The 19,770-nt window shown below is 41.2% G+C and overlaps 2 protein-coding genes and 1 non-coding gene across 3 annotated transcripts; 1 reads left to right on the forward strand and 2 right to left on the reverse strand.

Moving 5' to 3' along the window:
* Window positions 1–359: 359 nt before the first annotated feature.
* On the reverse strand, window positions 360–463 carry LOC131822974 (U6 spliceosomal RNA). Its single transcript, XR_009350428.1, has one exon. It is a non-coding gene; the product is annotated as a U6 spliceosomal RNA (small nuclear RNA).
* A 549-nt stretch (window positions 464–1,012) lies between these two features.
* On the reverse strand, window positions 1,013–1,954 carry LOC131820428 (olfactory receptor 6M1). Its single transcript, XM_059156022.1, has one exon. The coding sequence runs from the start codon at window positions 1,952–1,954 to the stop codon at window positions 1,013–1,015; it is 942 nt and encodes a 313-aa protein (XP_059012005.1).
* Window positions 1,955–13,109: 11,155 nt separating this feature from the next.
* On the forward strand, window positions 13,110–14,057 carry LOC131820433 (olfactory receptor 6M1-like). The gene has a single exon (XM_059156034.1). It carries the CDS (start codon window positions 13,110–13,112, stop codon window positions 14,055–14,057), a length of 948 nt encoding a protein of 315 aa, XP_059012017.1.
* The last annotated feature ends 5,713 nt before the right edge of the window (window positions 14,058–19,770 follow it).

Raw genomic sequence — 19,770 nt, forward strand, 5'->3', positions numbered from 1 at the left:
TTTGTTTAGTACCTTTTTTTTTTTTCAAAGATTTTATTTATTTATTTGACAGAGAGAGAGAGAGAGAGAGATCACAAGTAGCCAGAGAGGCAGGCAGAGAGAGAGGCGGAAGCAGGTTCCCCACTGAGCAGAGAGCCTGATGTGGGGCTCGATCCCAGGACCCTGGGATCATGACCTGAGCCAAAGGCAGAGGCTTAACCCACTGAGCCACCAAGGCACACCTTGTTTTTTAAATTGAATTGTAAATGACATACAAGTTATTTTCAGGTATACATCGTAGTGATTCCATATTTTTAGTCTAGTTATCATCTGCCACCATAGTGATTCCATATTTTTAGTCTAGTTATCATCTGCCACCAAATGATATGGAATGCTTCACAGATTTGCATATTTTCCTTGTGCAGGAAAGGTGATCTTCTTTGCCTTGTTTTAATTTTAGTGTATGTGCTGCCGAAGAGAGCACTCACTCAGGTTTATAGCCAGAAGCTTGATGGCATCCTGAGTCTGACTTACCTCTGTTCCCCTCACTTCTCACATCATATTTACTCAATCTAGGTAAATGGAACAAAAGGTGAAAACTGAATCTCTTGACATTTTCAAGAGTGCCTAACCCAAGAAATTAAAATGCTCTAACTTCGCATGTCTTGCTACGAGTCATAATACACTTTTATCTATTATTTCATTTAGAGATGGAGACATCAAGGCTCAGATGAGTTGTGACATGGTCAAAGTCATCTGGAAAATAAACCGATGGAGCCAAGACTGGATTTGGAAACCTCTGGGTATTATGTAGATGATGTTTCATGATTTAAAGCCATGAATATACAAGGGTTGGTGGGTTAGATTTTTTTTTTTCCCCTAGATGTAAGCAGAATGTCCTTCAGTCTGGTATGGCCATTGCTCATTCTGTTGACACAGTCTCGGGTTTCTGAAATGTCCACCTGGCACTATATTGATGCAGAATGAATGTGCTGAAGATAAAAAATGGTGTGTGATATAATGAACACTAATGTCAAGTTTTCCTAAGTATCAAGGACATGACTCTGTTCATTGTCTCTCTCAACACTTCTTTCACCTTTTCATTTCTCAAGCTATAAATAAAAGGGTTCAGAAGAGGGGTCACCACTGTAATGAGAACAGCAGCTACCTTGTCAAAATCCAGGGAATAGTTCTGATTGGGTCTCACGTACACAAAGATGTTGCTCCCATAGGCAATGGACACAACCGTGATGTGAGAAACGCAGGTAGAAAAAGCTTTTCGACGGCCTTGGGCTGAGGGGATGTGCAGGATGGTAGAGATGATGTAGGTGTAGGACCCAGTCGTGAATGTCAGAGAGCTCAGGATGACAAGGGCAGATAGGAGAAAGTTGATCTGCTCAATGAGGTGCGTATCTACACAGGCCACCTGCAGAAGAGGGGCAATGTCACAGAAAAAATGATTAATTTCTTTTTTACAGTAAGGTAGCCTTGTCACCACAATGGTTGGTACCAGCACAGACAGGAAGGCTCCCACCCAGCAGCCCAGGACCAGCAGGAGACAGACCCTGCTGTTCATGATGATGGTATAGCGCAAGGGGTTACAGATGGCCACATAGCGGTCAAAGGACATCACCGCCAGGAGGATAAACTCCACTGTCCCCAGAAAGAAGTAGAAATATGTTTGAGTGATGCAGCCAACAAAAGGTATGGTCTTCTTCTCTCCTAGGAGGCAGGCTAGCAACTTTGGAGTGACAACCGTGGTGTATAAAATATCTAAACAGGACAAATTACTGAGGAAAATGTACATTGGGGTTTGCAGATGATTATTGGTCCATGTTAGGAAGATGATAATAATGTTTCCTGTGACCGTTAATGTGTAAGTCGGCAAAAGAACCACAAAGAGGAAGATTCGAAGTTCTAGGAGAGCAGGAAAGGCGATCAGGGTGAATTCAGTCACGGTGCTCCGATTTCCCATGGCTGTGGCTACACGGTAGGCATGGTCTCCCTTAAAAAACAAGAAAAGGAAAATCAGCCTAGGAGGTATGTTTATAAATATCTGTAGAAAATGTGTTGTGGACTGTGTCTTCCATTGGAAGATGGGTCAAGGGCTTAAACCTCAATTGAAAGATCATTATTGGGGCGCCTGGGTGGCTCAGTGGGTCAAAGCCTCTGCCTTCGGCTCAGGTCATGATCCCAGGGTCCTGGGATCAAGCCCCACATCGGGCTCTCTGCTCAGCAGGGAGCCTGCTTCCTGCTCTCTCTCTGCCTGCCTCTCTGCCTACTTGTGATCTCTGTCTGTCAAATAAATAAATAAAATCTTAAAAAAAAAAAAAAGAAAGAAAGATCATTATTGGGCATCCTTGGGAAAATGAAAATACCATTTAGACACAACTTTTTCCATAAAATGAAGAGAGAAGAATGGTTTAAAAAGTCCTCTCAGCTTCCTTCCTCTGATAAAATTCTATTCATTCTCATTAAATGAAATTTCTCTTCAGTGCACCCAGCTTCATTTTCCCAGTTAAATATGTGCTCTAAAGTACCGACTCATGGGGCACCTGGGTGGCTCAGTGGTTTAAAGCCTCTGTCTTCAGCTCAGGTCATGATCCCAGGGTCCTGGGATCAAGCCCCGCATTGGGCTCTCTGCTCAGCGGGGAGCCTGCTTCCTCCTCTCTCTCTGCCTGCTTCTCTGCCTACTTGTGATCTCTGTCTGTCAAATAAATAAATAAAATATTAAAAAAAAAAAAAGTACCGACTCACACTTTAACAAGAACTATTTTTTTTTTTGAAGTTTACAGTCTATGAGAGGGAAATTCTTTTAAATACTTTCTAGCCTTTTCTATAACAAATTTTCTTTCACTTGAACAGTTGTCATTGGTGACCCGCCGCACGAGATAAAGGTTGATTTCCTTTTTCCCATATTTGGTGATCTCCAGAGTCTCAGCTTTGAAAGTCTTTTTTTCACATACATAGATCCATGGAAATAGACTGGAAGTATCTGAAAGGAACAATGGTTCCTGGCTCCTGCTAATCACTTTAGATGACACATCAAAAGGGCATAGTGAGTATCTTATAATTAGGCTACACCCTGGGTCCACACCTACCTTCTCCAAAGTATGTAAGCAATATATCACATATCTGGCTGATTATTTTTTTTATTGAAGTATAGTGAACACATAACATTTCAGGTGTACAACATATTCATCCAGTAGTTCTATGTATTACTTGGTTTCATCACGATAAGTATAGCTACCATGGGACACCATACGTTACTACAATATACTTGATTATATTCCACATACTATACTTTTCATCTCTGTGACCTATATATTTTATGATTAGAAGTTTATCCCTCTTAATCCCATTTTCCCACCACCTCCCCTCTGACAACCACCGGCTTGTTGTCTTATTTACAAGCCTGTTATTTTGTTCATTTGTTTTGTTTTTTATTTTTATTTTATTTTATTTATTTATTTATTTTTTTATTTATTTATCAGAGAGAGAGAGGGGGAGAGAGTGAGCACAGGCAGACAGAATGGCAGGCAGAGGCAGAGGGAGAAGCAGGCTCCCTGCTGAGCAAGGAGCCCGATGTGGGACTCGATCCCAGGACGCTGGGATCATGACCTGAGCCGAAGGCAGCTGCTTAACCAACTGAGCCACCCAGGCGTCCCTGTTTTGTTTTTTAGATTCCACAGGTAAGTAAAATTGTCTTTGTCTGTCTGATTTATTTCTGACTGATTATTTAAGGGGACACTAGACAATGTGATAAAATCAAAGAGGTACAGAATATACACAGGAGGTAAAATAGAGACAATGTAGCTCACTTTATTTACTTGATTAGTTGAAATAATAAAACTACATCAAGATTATCTAGTTGTTCTTTATCCCAATATCTGAGAAATGTTCTCTGGCACCGGTATTCTCATTTTAGGTTAAACGCACCAATGCTCTAACGTCCATGCTGTCTTTGTCTAGGTTTTACTGAGCACCTCCTTAACAAATAAGTTAAATGATATTCCCCTCTTTTTCCTTTTGCCCACCTCCCCTCCTACTCCTTTACTAAGATAACAATTTTGCCTTCCTATTTCATTTTGTGTTTCCCATTACCGAAAAATCCCACAAAAAAAAAACCTCACATTTTTCAGTGCAAAGAATTTGAATATGCAAGTGCGAAAAACAAAATTACAATCTGTGAGCAAACCTGTTATATTTTGGCGAATGTATTTCCATGCCATTTCAAAATTAAATTACTTACATATGTATCTAAAATAAATGAGGCTGACATACTATTTTGTAATGGGCTTTTCTTTAAATAATAATCATCATCCTTCCATATCAATTACTAGAACGCTGCACACTCATTTTTTTAAAAGATTTTATTTATTTATTTGATAGAGATTACAAGTAGTTAGAGAGGCAGGCAGAGAGAGAGAGAGGAAGCAGGCTCCCCGCTGAGCAGAGAGCCCGATTCGGGGCTTGATCCCAGGACCCTGCGATCATGACCTGAGCCCAGGGCAGAGACTTAAACCCACTGAGCCACCCAGGTGCCCCTGCACACTCATTTTTTAATATCAGCTTTTTCGAGGTACAACTGATACACAAAGAACTGCTCATGGGTTCCCCGGTTGGCTCATCTGGTGGAGCATGGGACTGCTGATCTCAGGGTAGTGAGTTCAAGCCCCATGTTGCGAATAGAGATTACTTAAAATCTTAAAAAACAACAACGAAGAACAGCCCATATTTAATAGGCACAATTTGATGAGTTTTATGTGATTTATGTGCAAGAATATTTACTCAGTCATTATCTATACAGGAAGGAAATGTTGATCATCTAGGTTAACCAACACCAAACAACCAGCTGACTATCTCACGGGGCCATCGATGGAATCAGACAGTATATGTCCCTTACAAGTGATTGTGTGAAGGAAACTGTGGGAGGTCTGGCGTGTGTCTGTCTCCTTAATTGTGGTGATGATATTATGGATGTGTGTATGTGTTCAAACTCATACAAGCTCTCAAATATTTCTATAAATCATCGCACAGAAGTGGCTAATCATGAATACTGATACCAATGTAATAGCAAGTGAAATCTCATGTGAACTTTCTGTCTGAGGCACTGAGAGTCTGTTTTGTGTGTGTGTTGTATTATTATTTCCATGAGGCTGTTCAAAATGATTATTCACACTTCCAGATTCAAGTGTTAAATGAATATAACATTCAAGATGAGCTACTGTGAGGTTTAAATTAAATCATATGTGTGGCAATATCTAACAGAATCTTGCTAAAAAATAGCTTTGTTCAGAAGGGATTGAGATAAACTCAAAGGAGATGAAAAATTAGAGTGATCTGTTTCTTGAATAAATAACATCAAATTATGGAAAGTTTAATTTGAAGAATATTCTTAGTGCATCCTTAATCTGAATCCCCCAGATTTGTATCTGACCCCACTAAGAATATGACAGATCAGAGAGACTACACACGAGAAGATACATTTAACATAAGTGCTATATTCGTCAATAAAACATAGGTGAAAAAGTATACTTACATTTTATCGATTATATAGATGATTTAAGATTCATCCAGCATGTTTCGTACATGGAGACAGCAAGAGGGTCCAACTGTGATTATTGTGTGTGCCTGAATCTACTCTAGATATTGTACTTTGAAATTGTTCTCTTGCCATTTCTATTTCTACGTCTAGCTCCTGGAAACATATCTTAAAGATAAAATAAAATTGACTAGGTCACTGAACCGCCTAACCGCAGTGTGTGTCCCTGTGATTACCATCCTCACCACATATCCTTCCAGCCATGGCTTGGACGACTTCAGTGAGTGGGAAATCTCTACCTTGCTTTAGCACTGGCTGAATGAAAAGCTCTCATCTTGAACGGAAAATTCTGTCTTTGTAAATTCCAAATACACGTTCACGTTCTGACTTTTCCAACCAAACACTTTTTTCACCACAGTAACCCTTAAACACCCTAATGATCTAGGAACCCTGATGAGTTCCACACAAAATGATTCTAGAGTCTGGTTTTGTAGTAGAGAATGTGGTAGTAAAGTGTTAAGAACCTGGAAAACCTTGCAGGAATAATCAGTAGATCGTCCCTGATTCTTTTTAAAAAAATTATCCTGGAAAATCATTGATTCTTAATTCACAGGTATTTTCTCTCGTACAAGAAGGCTAGTTCTGAGTCTTTGGTTAAATCTCAATTATTCGAATTATTTAGTAACTGGGCTGTTTTGGATATAAAATCCAATACAACTAACTCAGATGTGGCTGATGCAGAATCCTTCTTACGCCATCCTTGCCAAGCCACAGCCTGGTGAGGGGATCTTAGTATAGTTTTTGGTATCGTGGTCCCCCTTTAAGGTTACTAGAATACTAAATTTTCCACCGGAGATTTTACTAAATAGTCTTGAATACACTGAATTGTGAAGATTAAAGTTGAGTTGTATATTTTCTAAAAAGTTGCTCTATTCTTTTTTCTCTATAAAGTTTCCTCTCGGGGCGCCTGGGTGGCTCAGTGGGTTAAGCCGCTGCCTTCGGCTCAGGTCATGATCTCAGAGTCCTGGGATCGAGTCCCGCATCGGGCTCTCTGCTCAGCAGGGAGCCTGCTTCCCTCTCTCTCTCTCTGGCTGCCTCTCTGTCTACTTGTGATTTCTCTCTGTCAAATTAATAAATAAAATCTTAAAAAAAAAAAGTTTCCTCTCTTCTGTGAATTTTTTTTTCACAAGTGGATGAACTATGCTTTTTCATGGGCTTATTTTCCTTGGAGATTTAGATGAAAACAGCTCTTGGGGATATGGGTCAAAGGAAGTTAATTAATAATATTGTTACAAAAGAATGTTGGTTTTGAACGACCTAATCACAATTACAAAGTTTTAGGCGGTGCCAAATTGACCTGCTAGGGTTTCCTTGGGGATTTTCATGATATTCTGCTTTATCTATTTAAAAGAAAATTAATGCTTAAAAAACTTTTCATCCTTTTAAAGTCATTGACCAATAGAAAATGTTCTCCAACAATAAATTATTCTAGAGTTTCAGATGCCATCTAGGGCCTCTGTCTCTATCAGCAGAGCAAGTTTTATAAGTTTTTTTTTAATCTTTTAAAAAAAGTTTTATTTAAATTCCTACTTGTTAACGTACAATGAAATATTAGTTTCAGGTATTCAATATAGTGATACCACACTCCCGTACAGCACCCAGTGCTCATCACAACAATGTGCTTCTGAATCCCCAAAACATATTTCACCCCTCCCCCTACCCACCACCCCTCTGGGAACCGTCTCTTCTCTATAGTTAAAGAGTCTGTTTCCTCAGTTACCTCTCTTTCCCTATCCCCTCTGTTTATTTGTTTTGTTTCTTTTCTTTTAAAAAACATTTTATTTATTTATTTGACAGAGATCACAAGTAGGCAGAGAGGGCAGAGGGAGAGAGAGAAAGAGAGGGGGAAGCTGGCTTCCCGCTGAGCTAAGAGCCCGATGCGGGGCTCGATTCCAGAACACTGAGACCATGACCTGAGCTGAAGGCAGAGGCTTTAACCCACTGAGCCACCCAGGTGCCCCTGTTCATTTGTTTTGTTTCTTAAATTCCACAGAGGAGTGAAGTCCTACGGCATTTGTCTTTCTCTGACTGATTTCGTTTAGTATTATACTTTATAGTTCCAACCATGTTGTTGCAAAATGTGGCAAGATTTCATTCTTTTCTTACGGCTGAATAATATCCCATCATTACACCACCTCTTCTTTATCCATTCATCAGTCAGTGGACACTTGAGCTGTTTCATAATTTGACTGTTGTAGATAAGGCTGCTATAAACATGTCAGACAAATACCTTATGATTTCACTCACATGCGGAATAGAGGAAAATGGGGAGATGGTAGCCAAGGGCACAAAGCCTTCCATTATAAGATGAATAAATTCTGGGTGTCTAACATACAGTGTGGTGGTGACCACACTTAATAATACTGTATTGTGTGCTTGAAATTTGCTAAATAGTAGCTAGTTTAAACACACTCACCAAAAAAAGTAACAATATGAGGTGAAAATGTGTCAGGTAGTTGATTGTGATAATCATTTCCCAAAATATAGATTTATGTCAAGACTTCATGATAAACACTTTAAATATATGCAATTTTATTTGTCAATTATATATCACATAAACTGAAAAAGTAAAAATATATATATATATATAATGCATCAGATATTTCCACCAACATGCACTAGACTGGCTAGAATTTAGAAGACTGCTAACACCCAGCATTAGTAAGGATACGGAAGTATGACAGTCACTCTATTACCAGTACAACGGAACATGCAATGACTTTAGAGAACATCCTGACAGTTTCTTATAATTAAACACATTCCTACCATAAAACACAGACATCCCACTTTTCAGAATGTATCTCACAGAAGTGAAAACAAATATCCACATAAAAACATGACCTCAATGGTTCATAGAGGCTTTATTCACATTAACCAGTCCTGAAAACAACTCAAGGCTCCACCGTCTGATGAATAAACAGGCTATGATAATTCTGCAGAATCTATATTACACGTAGTCCTCCATAATACAGAGGAAGAAACCACGGACACCCGAAACATGTGCATTAACTTCAAAGTATCTGATTAAGTGAAAGAAAACAAACACAAAAGACTACATGAAGTAAGACTGCATTTATATAAAATGCAAGAAAATGCAAATTACCCTGACAGGAAACACCTGAGTGGTTATCAGGGCTGAGGTAGGGGAGGGAGAGCATTTCCTGCAAGGGAGCACAACACTTCTAAGAAAACGGAAATACTGTAAACCATCATAGCGGTGCTGGTGGCTACGTGAAGGGACACAGGTGTCAAAACTCAAGCAGCTCTACACTTAAATTGTCCATCGTGTGTACCTTGTACATCAATACAATGGATTTAAAATATGGACACAGGCATATTGATCTATGTAAAGGATCTCTTTGGAAAGCAGCTTAAAGCCTATTTCAACACATGACGATCATTTCAGAAAAAAACACGTTTTAAATTCTCCAAGTTTCTACTTCCCTGATGCTTTAAAGCAGCTCTCTAAGTTTCTCTTTAAATAATAAAATAAACAACCAAGAGTGTGTCCCAGGAGATCCTAACTTTCTAACTGTGAGTAGTTACTGCCACTCTGATGTTCTGACTGCAGTAATAATCATTAACCTTTTTTTATGCCATAGTCCCAGGTGCCACTGTAAGCCAAATCTCTGAAGGTGAGCACCAGATCTCATTAAACACCGCAGTTCACCCCGACGTAAGCACTTTCGTAGAGGCAGAGTCAGGTTGTTTCCTGCAGAGAGTAAGTGAAGGTGGTGCTACATGAAATGAAGTCACGGGACACCTGATCATGAGCAGGGGTGACCTAAGCAAGGGTGACAGTTTAGAGAGATGCTTCAGTGCATGCAAACATGAATTCTTCTGACAGTCCAGATGGATCCACAGAAGAACTCAAAATTCACTGAGTACACAAAATTAAATTCTTGAAGCGAAGAAAGGAAAAAAAAAAACCCCAGCTGAAATTTGGGCAGCATTTAGCCACTTTTGCCAGAATAGAAGTCAGGGGACCTGCTCTGGATCTGGCTGCGGTAACTCCTCCATTCACCACCAAACCTCGCTGCTCTGCCCTTCCTGACCACCACGTGCAACAGGGTACATGGGACTTGGAACTCAGAGCAATGTGCTGAGGTTCACAGGAAACGTGAACAGATACTGTAACGCTTGGACTTCTCCCTGGTGTAAGTCCAGACTTCACTTTTGCTGTGGGCATCCGAAAAGGAACTGAGAGAAAGCCACAGACGTTCTGGAAAAGGACAGTTTTTCATTCAGAGGAAGAGGGATGGACTCCGTAATCAAACACTGAATAACCACTTGGTGTGGTTTGGAAAGGGGATCAGTTACCACCCGGGGAAAAGTCTCAAACTAGGACTGAGATTTACACAGAATTCAACACTGAAGCAATCACAGAATTGACAGAAAAATGGAGGGAATGCAGTATGGAAAAAAACCCACAAAGTTTGAGTTTCCTAACATACCCGAATAGAGAAAACACAGTGTGCTACGAAGAGTAGGAGGTAAGTATACTTTATTATGCAATTATCCATATTTATATGTTAAACAGTCTGAGTCTCACTAAATTTGTTTACATGTATATTTTATGAATTAAAGTATAACTACTGCTCTCCCCAAAACTACAGTGAAGGCAGCTGTCGAGTATGAAGCTTTACTCTAAGTATGTAATTGAAAGTCTTTAATGTACTCAGCTTGCAATTAAGCTTTGTCACATTTTACTGACAGCAGCAAAGTTCCCAAGATATGTCTAATCCCCACCCCCCACCGCCACATCTCAGTCCTTTTCTGTTCCTCCTTCCCCATCCCGATGTTCTTAACAAACATGTACTGAACACCAGGTCGACATACATCACTGTAGACATAGGCTCTAGCGGAGGACCTCAGTCTGTCCCTGTTGTCATCCTCATTTTAGAAAACACGTAAGACACGATGCTTAGGAGTGTCATGAAAGATCCAAACCTACAGTGGCCAAACAGGTTCGCTTCCATCAGTCCCCATTTCTGACTAAATCTGGAATCTTTTTTTTTTTCTTTAAGATTTTATTTATTTATTTGACAGAGAGAGATCACAAGCAGGCAGAGAGGCAGGCAGAGAGGAGAAAGCATGCTCCCTGCTGAGCAGAGAGCCCGATGTGGGACTCCATCCCAAGACTCTGAGATCATGATCTGAGCCAAAGTCAGTGGCTTAACCCACTGAGCCACCCAGGCGCCCTAAATCAGGAATCTTGAAATGTGCCAGTGCAAGTGAATGCCACTTTTTAAGGACCCACAAATGGCAATGAAGAACAATCCTCCCCGCAAATGAAAGCCTTAACTTGGCAAGGTTATAATTAAATTCTTAGACGCAGATTGTCATAATCCAGAACCTTTCCCCCAAGACAGGATGGGCTCAGCAGGGCGCGGAGTTCATCTAGAGAAGACAGACACAAAGCCAGCTTGTTCTCCACTAGCACGAAATTAAGTGGCTCCCTGAGGAGAGCAAGGCTACATATTTCCCTCTTCTCAGCATTTGTTTGACCCAAAATACAGCAGAACAGAAAGCTCTCGATGCCTTTTTTCCATTCCTATATGACCCCATGACAACAACGGCCAACAGCAACCCCATTTGTGTCGGACCATCCCAGAATCTTGTTTAAAAATTCACCAAGCTCGGGACACCTGAGTGGCTCGGTGGGTTAAAGCCTCTGCCTTTGGCTCAGGTCATGATCCTAGGGTCCTGGGATCGAGCCCCGCATTGGGCTCTCTGCTCAGCAGGGAGCCTGCTTCCTCCACTCTTTCTCTCTGCCTGCCTCTCTGCCTACTTGTGATCTTGGTCTGTCAACTAAATAAATAAAATCTTTAAAAAAAAAAAAAAAAATTCACCAAGCTCTTGCAGATCCCAACCTGTCTAACTTACAACACCGGGGGAAATCAAGCTCCTCTCAACGTCATCAAAGAAGAAATACCCAGGAAGGAAAATGGAGGACTTTGGAGTAGGCTGGGAAAGGATTGGCGAGAAAAATGGAAGGAAGAGTGGGACGGATGATTGGCAGCTGCGGGAGACTCCGCCTCCGTCTGCCTTGACACCTGCTCCTCTCCAGTGGGGGCAGTGAGAAAGGTGGGAAGCAGGAAATGAAAGGGATTTCAAAGCATTTCCACTTGTCCACAGACCATGCTCGCTTCTGTGTCTATATTAGATCTCAGCAACATTAACACGTGTCCACCCAGATATGGTTGATATGGTTATGCCTTTCTGTGCCGTAGTAATCAGACAGGAAGTGTATGACCTGGGTGCAGGAGCAGTGGGGGGAGGGTGAATGTCACAATACTTATGGTGCAAGGCAACCACAGTACAAGACCCTATTTCAATAGATCAGCCCCTTTGAGGGCCTTTGATAACTTAAAAGCAATTGATGTTTGGAATAAATGGATGGGAAATACAAATAATGAGCAACTACAAGGGCCAGAAAAGTCTCAGCAAAGTTTTCAAATGGAAATTCATTCAGGAAAAGAAAGGGGGAGTCTTTAAGGCAAAAAAGGCTGCTAGCAGTTACTTTTCCCGGACAGAGGGCCTGGGGAAAATGATTTCCTTTCAGGAGGAACTCGGTGGCTTCAAACCTAGAGGGATCCTAGCTCAGGTTCTTGAATTGGTCATTTGCACATAAAACCAAAGAATTAGCCACAAAGTAAAACACCCAAGGACACAGCTTCAACGGAGTTACACAGGCATGCACTAGTGGTTCACCAAAGTTGAGCACTATTTCGAGAGGAGCATTCCAAGCACCGCCCATCTCTATCCACTTTCTTGCACTACCATTAACAGACTCATGTTCCAGTTGCTGAAAAGAATATAAGGTATACGAGACCTGTAAAACATGTGCAGGTGGGGAATGGGAGGTGAAATTTCTGTTATTCTTTTGAGCTGCCATATACATGACATTGCAAAGAACAATGATCATTTTCCCAAAAGACGTTTTCAAATGCATGAAATAGCTTATGCAAATTATGAAGCATGCATCGTGTACCTACTTGCTCTGTCACTGTGTAGACCTCAAAAACTCCAGTTTCTGCTCTCCTATGTGGCAATACATAAAGGGTTGAAATAATGTGGAGAAAAGGAACTCAACTTTTATTAATATTCCCTTTGTCTTTTTGCAACGTGACTGTCTGGATTCTCGGTTAAGTATTCTCTCTTCTTAGGCACAGAGCTGACCTGGGAAAACAGGAGACCAGGAAGAATGAAAGGGAGAGGGGAAGGAGCACTGGGTCAGAGAGAAAAACCATCATGAAGACCAGAGTTTAATGGGACCATGGAAGTAATTTCATTCAACCAAAAATTTTAAATATGAGAATCCTGTGGTGAGAAAAGTCGTGTCATTTACCCAGGGTCCTACCTGTTTTATGGTGAGTGAAATGACTCTTGATTCTTCATCCAAAGCTTTTACTACTTCATCTTTAGCACTGACATTCAGGGTTGAAAACTTATTTTTGCTAATTTTCTTCTCTGTAATTTTTTTTTTTTTTCACAGACGTTCTGGCCACTGATATTGCATGCGATGGATATGCAGAATCAGACCACAGTGACTGAATTTATCCTGACTGCCTTCCCTATGATCCCAAAGCTTCAGATCTCCCTCTTTGTGGTCCTCCTGTTTACTTACATGCTAACTCTAACAGGAAATACTGTCATCATTTCCTTAATCTGGGCTGATAATCGCCTCCAAACCCCAATGTACTTCTTCCTCAGTAATTTGTCTTTTTTGGACATTTCATACACTACCTCAGTTACCCCAAAGCTGTTAGCCTGTCTCCTAGAGGACAAGAAGACCATATCTTTTGCGGGATGCATCACCCAAATATATTTCTTTTTTTTCTTGGGGACAGTGGAGTTTATCCTCCTGGTGGTGATGTCCTTTGACCGCTATGTGGCCATCTGTAACCCCCTGCGCTATACTATCATCATGAACAGCAGGGTCTGCCTCCTGCTAGTTCTAGGCTGCTGGGTAGGAGCCTTCTTTTCAGTACTGTGTCCAATAATTGTCGTGTCTGGATTGCCTTACTGTTATAGAGAAATTAGTCATTTCTTCTGTGACATTGCCCCCCTCCTACAGGCAGCCTGTATAGACACTCATTTCATTGAGATGATGAGTTTCCTCTTATCCTCCTTTGTCCTTCTGACCTCGCTGATGATCACCATTGTGTCCTACACCTACATCATCTCTACCATCCTGCGCATCCCCTCAGCCCAAGGCCGTCGGAAGGCCTTTTCCACCTGTGCTTCTCACATCACTGTTGTGTCCATTGCCTATGGGAGCAACATCTTCATGTATGTGAGACCCAGCCAGAGCCACTCACTAGAATTTGACAAGGTGACGGCTGTCCTCACCACAATGGTGACCCCTCTTCTGAACCCCTTCATTTATAGCCTGAGGAATGAAAAAGTAAAAGAAGTTTTGAGAGATGCAATTCACAAAATTATGTCCTTATGGCACAAGAGAACTTGAACCTTATTGCACAGGATAGCTTGAAAGTTTTTGTGCCAATCATGACTATATTTGGCACTTGGACTCCATGTGGAGGAAAGCATGCTTGAAGACAATAAAGTCAAAGATTTGTGGGAACACATGAAGAGGCTTCTTGCCACATCAGAAACCAGGTATTACAGTCAACGTCCAGAGCAGGCAATTCAAGCATAGAGAAAATAATGTGTTTTGAACCCTATTATTGTGCTGTCTCACACACAGATTTAATGAATTAATGAAAAATACATAACCAAAGTCAGAAAACCTGATTTGTAAGCCTTGGTGTATTGCTTTTTTATCACATGACACATATACTATCTGAACTCTCATTTTTCTTATTGGTACATAGGAAGTACCTCACAGTTTCCCCCCCCCCCCTTTTTTTCTTTTATAGTCTTACTCTAGATGATCTAAGAAAGGCAACCGCAGATAATTGTAAGTTAATGCTTTCTCTAGGTATTAGGATGATGCAAGATAGTTGGCTTCATCCCTGACAGCTAAATACCCTAGAAAATAATAGTAAAAATAATAATAACAACAAAACCAAGGAAGAGCAGTAACCTATCCCAGCATTTGTATAGTGTGCTTAAATTTGAGCTTTTATGTTGATACACATGGAGTTTATAAGAATATAGCTTTTAAATCATCTGAGTTCAAAATCCTAATTCCTGGAAGGAGGATCTGATTGGTGCAACCGATGAGAGATGTCCTCTCCTGATTCATTTCTTTGTAAGAGGAACGATTGGCAAGGAGTTAAAGTTGCCCTCAGTCTTTACCACCATGGAACCCATGCTATGGGGATGGGTACTCTGAATGACACGGTAAAAACAGGAACAAGACCATAGGCATTCCTAAGAGCAAAAAAATTATGTCTAGTGTGGTCATTAATCTTCTAGCTAAATGGATGATGACTGAGACCCTAAACTGGCATGGAATCTCTCACGGACAAGCAGAGAGAGAAAGTGCTACCTTAGGAACAGTCTCAGAATACTATGGAAGAACCCAGTGTGTCATAAGGTATTGTAACGAACAAATGTTTCTAGATTGGAAGAACGTAGAACAATGTCACCAGGGCTGAAGCAGTCATATAAGGATCTGGTCTGTACTCATTATCAGACACTCCATAAGATCAGATTTGGAAAGTTACTGTATCAGTTTCCTATTGCTGCCATAACAAATTTGGCAGCTGAAAACGACTCAGTTTTATCATCTGAACTTTCTGAAGGTCACATGTCCAAAATCTGTTTCTACTCATCTGCGTTGTTGACAGAATTCCCTTCCTTGAAGATGTGGGCCCAAGGTCCTGCTTCCTTGCTGCTATCAGTAAGGGCCATTTCCAGTTTCTAGAAGGTACTTCAGCTCTTGGCTCATCGCCCCCCTTCCTTCACCTTCAAAGCCAACAATAGTGGGACGAGTATCTCACAAGTTCAAACCTCTCTTTTTTCCCTCTCTTTCCATCTTGGCTTGACAACGTTCTCCACTTCTAAGGACTCTCTTAATTGGATTAGGCCCACCCCAATATCAGGATATCATCATGGACTCAAGGTCCTTTTCCTGAATTACATTTGCAAAGTCCCCTCTGCCAAGTCAAGTAACATGTTCACAGATTCTGGGGGATTAGGACATAAATATCTTCAGGTGCCATTACTCTGCTTGTCAGCATTGAGTTGCTAGAGGTAATGACCCAGGAAAGAAAAAATAAAGAACAGAGCACGGTAGGATTATTTTGAGCCAATACTCATTCCGAAACTCCAAGTTTCATCGCTTAAAGCAGAAGAGTTTACAAATCCCAGAATGTGAAAGACTAGTGAAAAGCAGCAACATAGGAAATACATGTATGAACTAGCTACATGTGTTTTTATTTAAGCCATTGTGAGGTAACGATGAATATAGCTGTCCCTTTGTGCTGTTTTACTGTTTTCATGAGTGCCCATCTCACTCAGAAGCTCTGATCTGGTATCACGAACACAGAAAAGAAAATCCTGAGCAAATAAGAGAATTTAAACACAATTTTGGTACCCAAAATTATACCTGGCCCCAGGTTGGGCCAGGCTTGAAACTGAAAATATAAAAAGACTTGATGAACTCTGAAAAATAACATAAATATACTGTTTTGCCTTGATGTTGATTACTATTCTTATGATCAACATTGTTATAACACAAGATAATAATATCTATCAGTTTCTACATTGACTCTAGTTAGTTACTTGTCCCAAATTTGGAGACACCTGGAAAGACTCTTACTTTTCCTACACTCAACTAGGACTAGGTATTTAAAATACTCCTCTTCAGTATGGGGATAGAAGGGGTAACAGACCAAAATAACCTACAGAAATGTCAAACAATATCCACTTGCTAGATAAACTATATCCCTCCAGCTGTGGACACAGGGCAACCCAACCAGAGAACCCCTGTTGTATGTAATGAATTCTGTGTTCCTTCTCCTTGCCAGATAATTCCCACATAGTCCTTCCTCCTGACTCAGTCATAATAAAGGCTTCGGTGACAACAACTGTGAACATATACCTCAATTACATCACAAGATTCTCAAAGGCTGCAGTGAAACACATCAAATTATTTATTATCGGTGGTCAAGAGTTTAGCTAAGCTACTCCGGGGTATTGCTGCCTTGGCCCCCATTTGGCCCAGTAGCCTGCTGTGATGTTAAACTGCTATTAGTCCCCTCATGCAAGCACATGCAGCCTGCAGAGTCACTAACACATGTGACTTTCTGACATGACCACCCCAAGAGCCCTTGTGCTCAACCATCTTCCCCGCCTCCCAGCCCTTCCCTTTATGGGTCCCGTTAATAAGGCCCCAGTGTCACTGACCAAAATTCACTGTTTTGGTTGCAGCTGACTAATCTAGTGTTGGTCTGGGAACCCTCAAACCCTCTACCCAAAGACTTTAATGAAAGGTTGTGCCCCAGGGCCCGCTTCTCCATACTGTCCCTCCAAGGGTGATCCCTCCCCCCAGTCATGGCATGGACCTCCTCCAGGACCCATGAGTAATAAACTCTATGGTAATTCCTTTTGCAGTTTGTTGAACTGCAGCTTACCATCTGGTCTCCTCTTCTCCACTTAGGAAATGTTATCTTGGGGGCACCTGGGTGGCTCAGTTGTTAGGCGTCTGCCTTTGACTTAGATCCCAGGATCTCAGGGTCCTGGGATTGAGCCACTTGTCAGACTTCCTGCTCAGTGGGAAGCATGATTCTCCCTCTCCCACTCCCCCTGCTTGTGTTCCCTCTCTCTCTGCCTCTCTTTGTCAAATAAATAAATAAAAAGAGTCTTAGAAAAAAAGAAATGTTAACTTGATAAATTAGTAACAAGGTGGTACAACCATAAATGGCAATTTCCTTCATTCTTGAAATGTACTAAAACGTGGTTATGTGTGTGTGTACATATGTATGGTACATTTCAGAAGTATGTATTTTTTTTAAGATTTTATTTATTTACTTGACAGACAGAGATCACAAGTAGGCAGAGAGGCAGGCAGAGAGAGAAGGGGAAGCAGGCTCCCCTCTGAGCAAAGAGCCCAATGTGGGGCTCGATCCCAGGACCCTGAGATCATGACCTGAGCCAAAGTCAGAGGCTTAACCCACCCAGGTGCCCCTAAAATCTTTTATTTTAAAAAATCATTTATCATCTTGGACTGTAGGCCTGCCCCAAGGATATTGTTTACAGCTAACTAGGGATTCATTCATTAATGTGCTTTCCTACTTTCAGCATTTGGAGAAAGTAAGCCACCTTTTTAAAAAGATGATAATGTAGGGGCACCTGGGTGGCTCAGTGGGTTAAGCTTCTGCCTTCAGCTTAGGTCATGATCTCAGGGTCCTGGGATCAAGTTCCACGTCAGGCTCTCTGCTCATCGGGAAGTCTGTTTCTCCCTCTCTCTCTGCCTGCCTCTCTCTCTCTGTCAAATGAATAAATAAAATCTAAAAAAAAAAAAAAAAAAAGACGATAATGTTGAAAACGATAATGCATAAGCTCTTTCCAGTTATAAAAATTTTAGTAATTAATATATTTTCACTGTTAACCTTTTTGTTTTTGAAGATTTTATTTATTTAAGAGAGAGCTCCCAAGCGAATGAGCAGGGGAGGGGGTGGGGGGGTACAGGAGGGAGGGGTAGGAGGAGGCGGTGGAAGAGAAGAGGAAGAGGCAGGCTCCCTGAGGAGCAGGGACACCAGTGCAGGTCTGGATCTCCGGCCCCTGGGATCATCATGACCTGAGCCGAAGGCAGGCGCTTAACCAAATGGGCTACCCAGATACCCACCAAAATTTTATTTAATAAAGAGTTTTAAGGATCTCAGACAAAGTACATACCTCTGAAGGGTTACACACACGCGCGCACACACGAACAACCACTTCTTAGTACATTTCAAAAATGAGGCAAATTGCTATTTGTGGTGGTACCACCTTGTTATTAATTTGTCAAGTTAACATGTCTTAAGTGGAGCAGAGGAGACCAGATGGTGAGCTGCAGTTCAACAGACTGCAAAAGGAATTACCATAGAGTTTATTACTCATGGGTCCTGGAGGAGATCCCTGGCATGGCTGGGTGGGGGAGGGGCACTCTTGGAGGGAGAAGCAGGCCCTGAGGCACATCCTTTCATTAAAGTCTATGGGTTGAGGGCTTGGGGGTTCCCAGGCCAAGGCCAGATTAGTCAGCGACAACCAAAAGAGTTAGTTTTGGTCAGTGACACTGGGGCCTCATTAAAAGGACCCATACTATGGGAAAAGTAAGCGTCTTTCCAGGTGTCTCCAAATTTGGGACAAGTAACTAACTAGAGTCAATGTAGAAACTGATAGATATTATTATCTTGTGTTATAACAATGTTGATCATAAGAATAGTAATCAACATCAAGGCAAAACAGTATATTTATGTTATTTTTCAGAGTTCATCAAGTCTTATTATATTTTCAGTTTCAAGCTTGGCCCAACCTGCGGCCAGGTATAATTTTGGGTACCAAAATTGTGTTTAAATTCTCTTATTTGCTCAGGATTTTCATTTCTGTGTTCGTGATACCAGATCAGAGCTTCTGAGTGAGATGGGCACTCATGAAAACAGTAAAACAGCACAAAGGGACAGCTATATTCATCGTTACCTCACAATGGCTTAAATAAAAACACATGTAGCTAGTTCATACATGTATTTCCTATGTTGCTGCTTTTCACTAGTCTTTCACATTCTGGGATTTGTAAACTCTTCTGCTTTAAGCGATGAAACTTGGAGTTTCGGAATGAGTATTGGCTCAAAATAATCTTACCGTGCTCTGTTCTTTATTTTTCTTTCCTGGGTCATTACCTCTAGCAACTCAATGCTGACAAGCAGAGTAATGGCACCTGAAGATATTTATGTCCTAATCCCCCAGAATCTGTGAACATGTTACTTGACTTGGCAGAGGGGACTTTGCAAATGTAATTCAGGAAAAAGGACGTTGAGTCCATGATAATATCCTGGATATTAGGGTGGGCCTAATCCAATTAAGAGAGTCCTTAGAAGTGGAGAAAGTTGTCAGCCAAATCGGAAAAAGAAAGAAAGAAGAGAGGTTTGAACTTGTGAGATACTCGTCCCACTATTGTTGGCTTTGAAGGTGAAGGAAGGGGGACGATGAGCCAAGAGCTGAAGTACCTTCTAGAAACTGGAAATGGCCCTTACTGATAGCAGCAAGGAAGCAGGACCTTGGGCCCACAT

This window comes from Mustela lutreola, chromosome 1 (genome assembly GCF_030435805.1).
Source record: "Mustela lutreola isolate mMusLut2 chromosome 1, mMusLut2.pri, whole genome shotgun sequence".
Lineage (NCBI taxonomy): Eukaryota > Metazoa > Chordata > Mammalia > Carnivora > Mustelidae > Mustela > Mustela lutreola.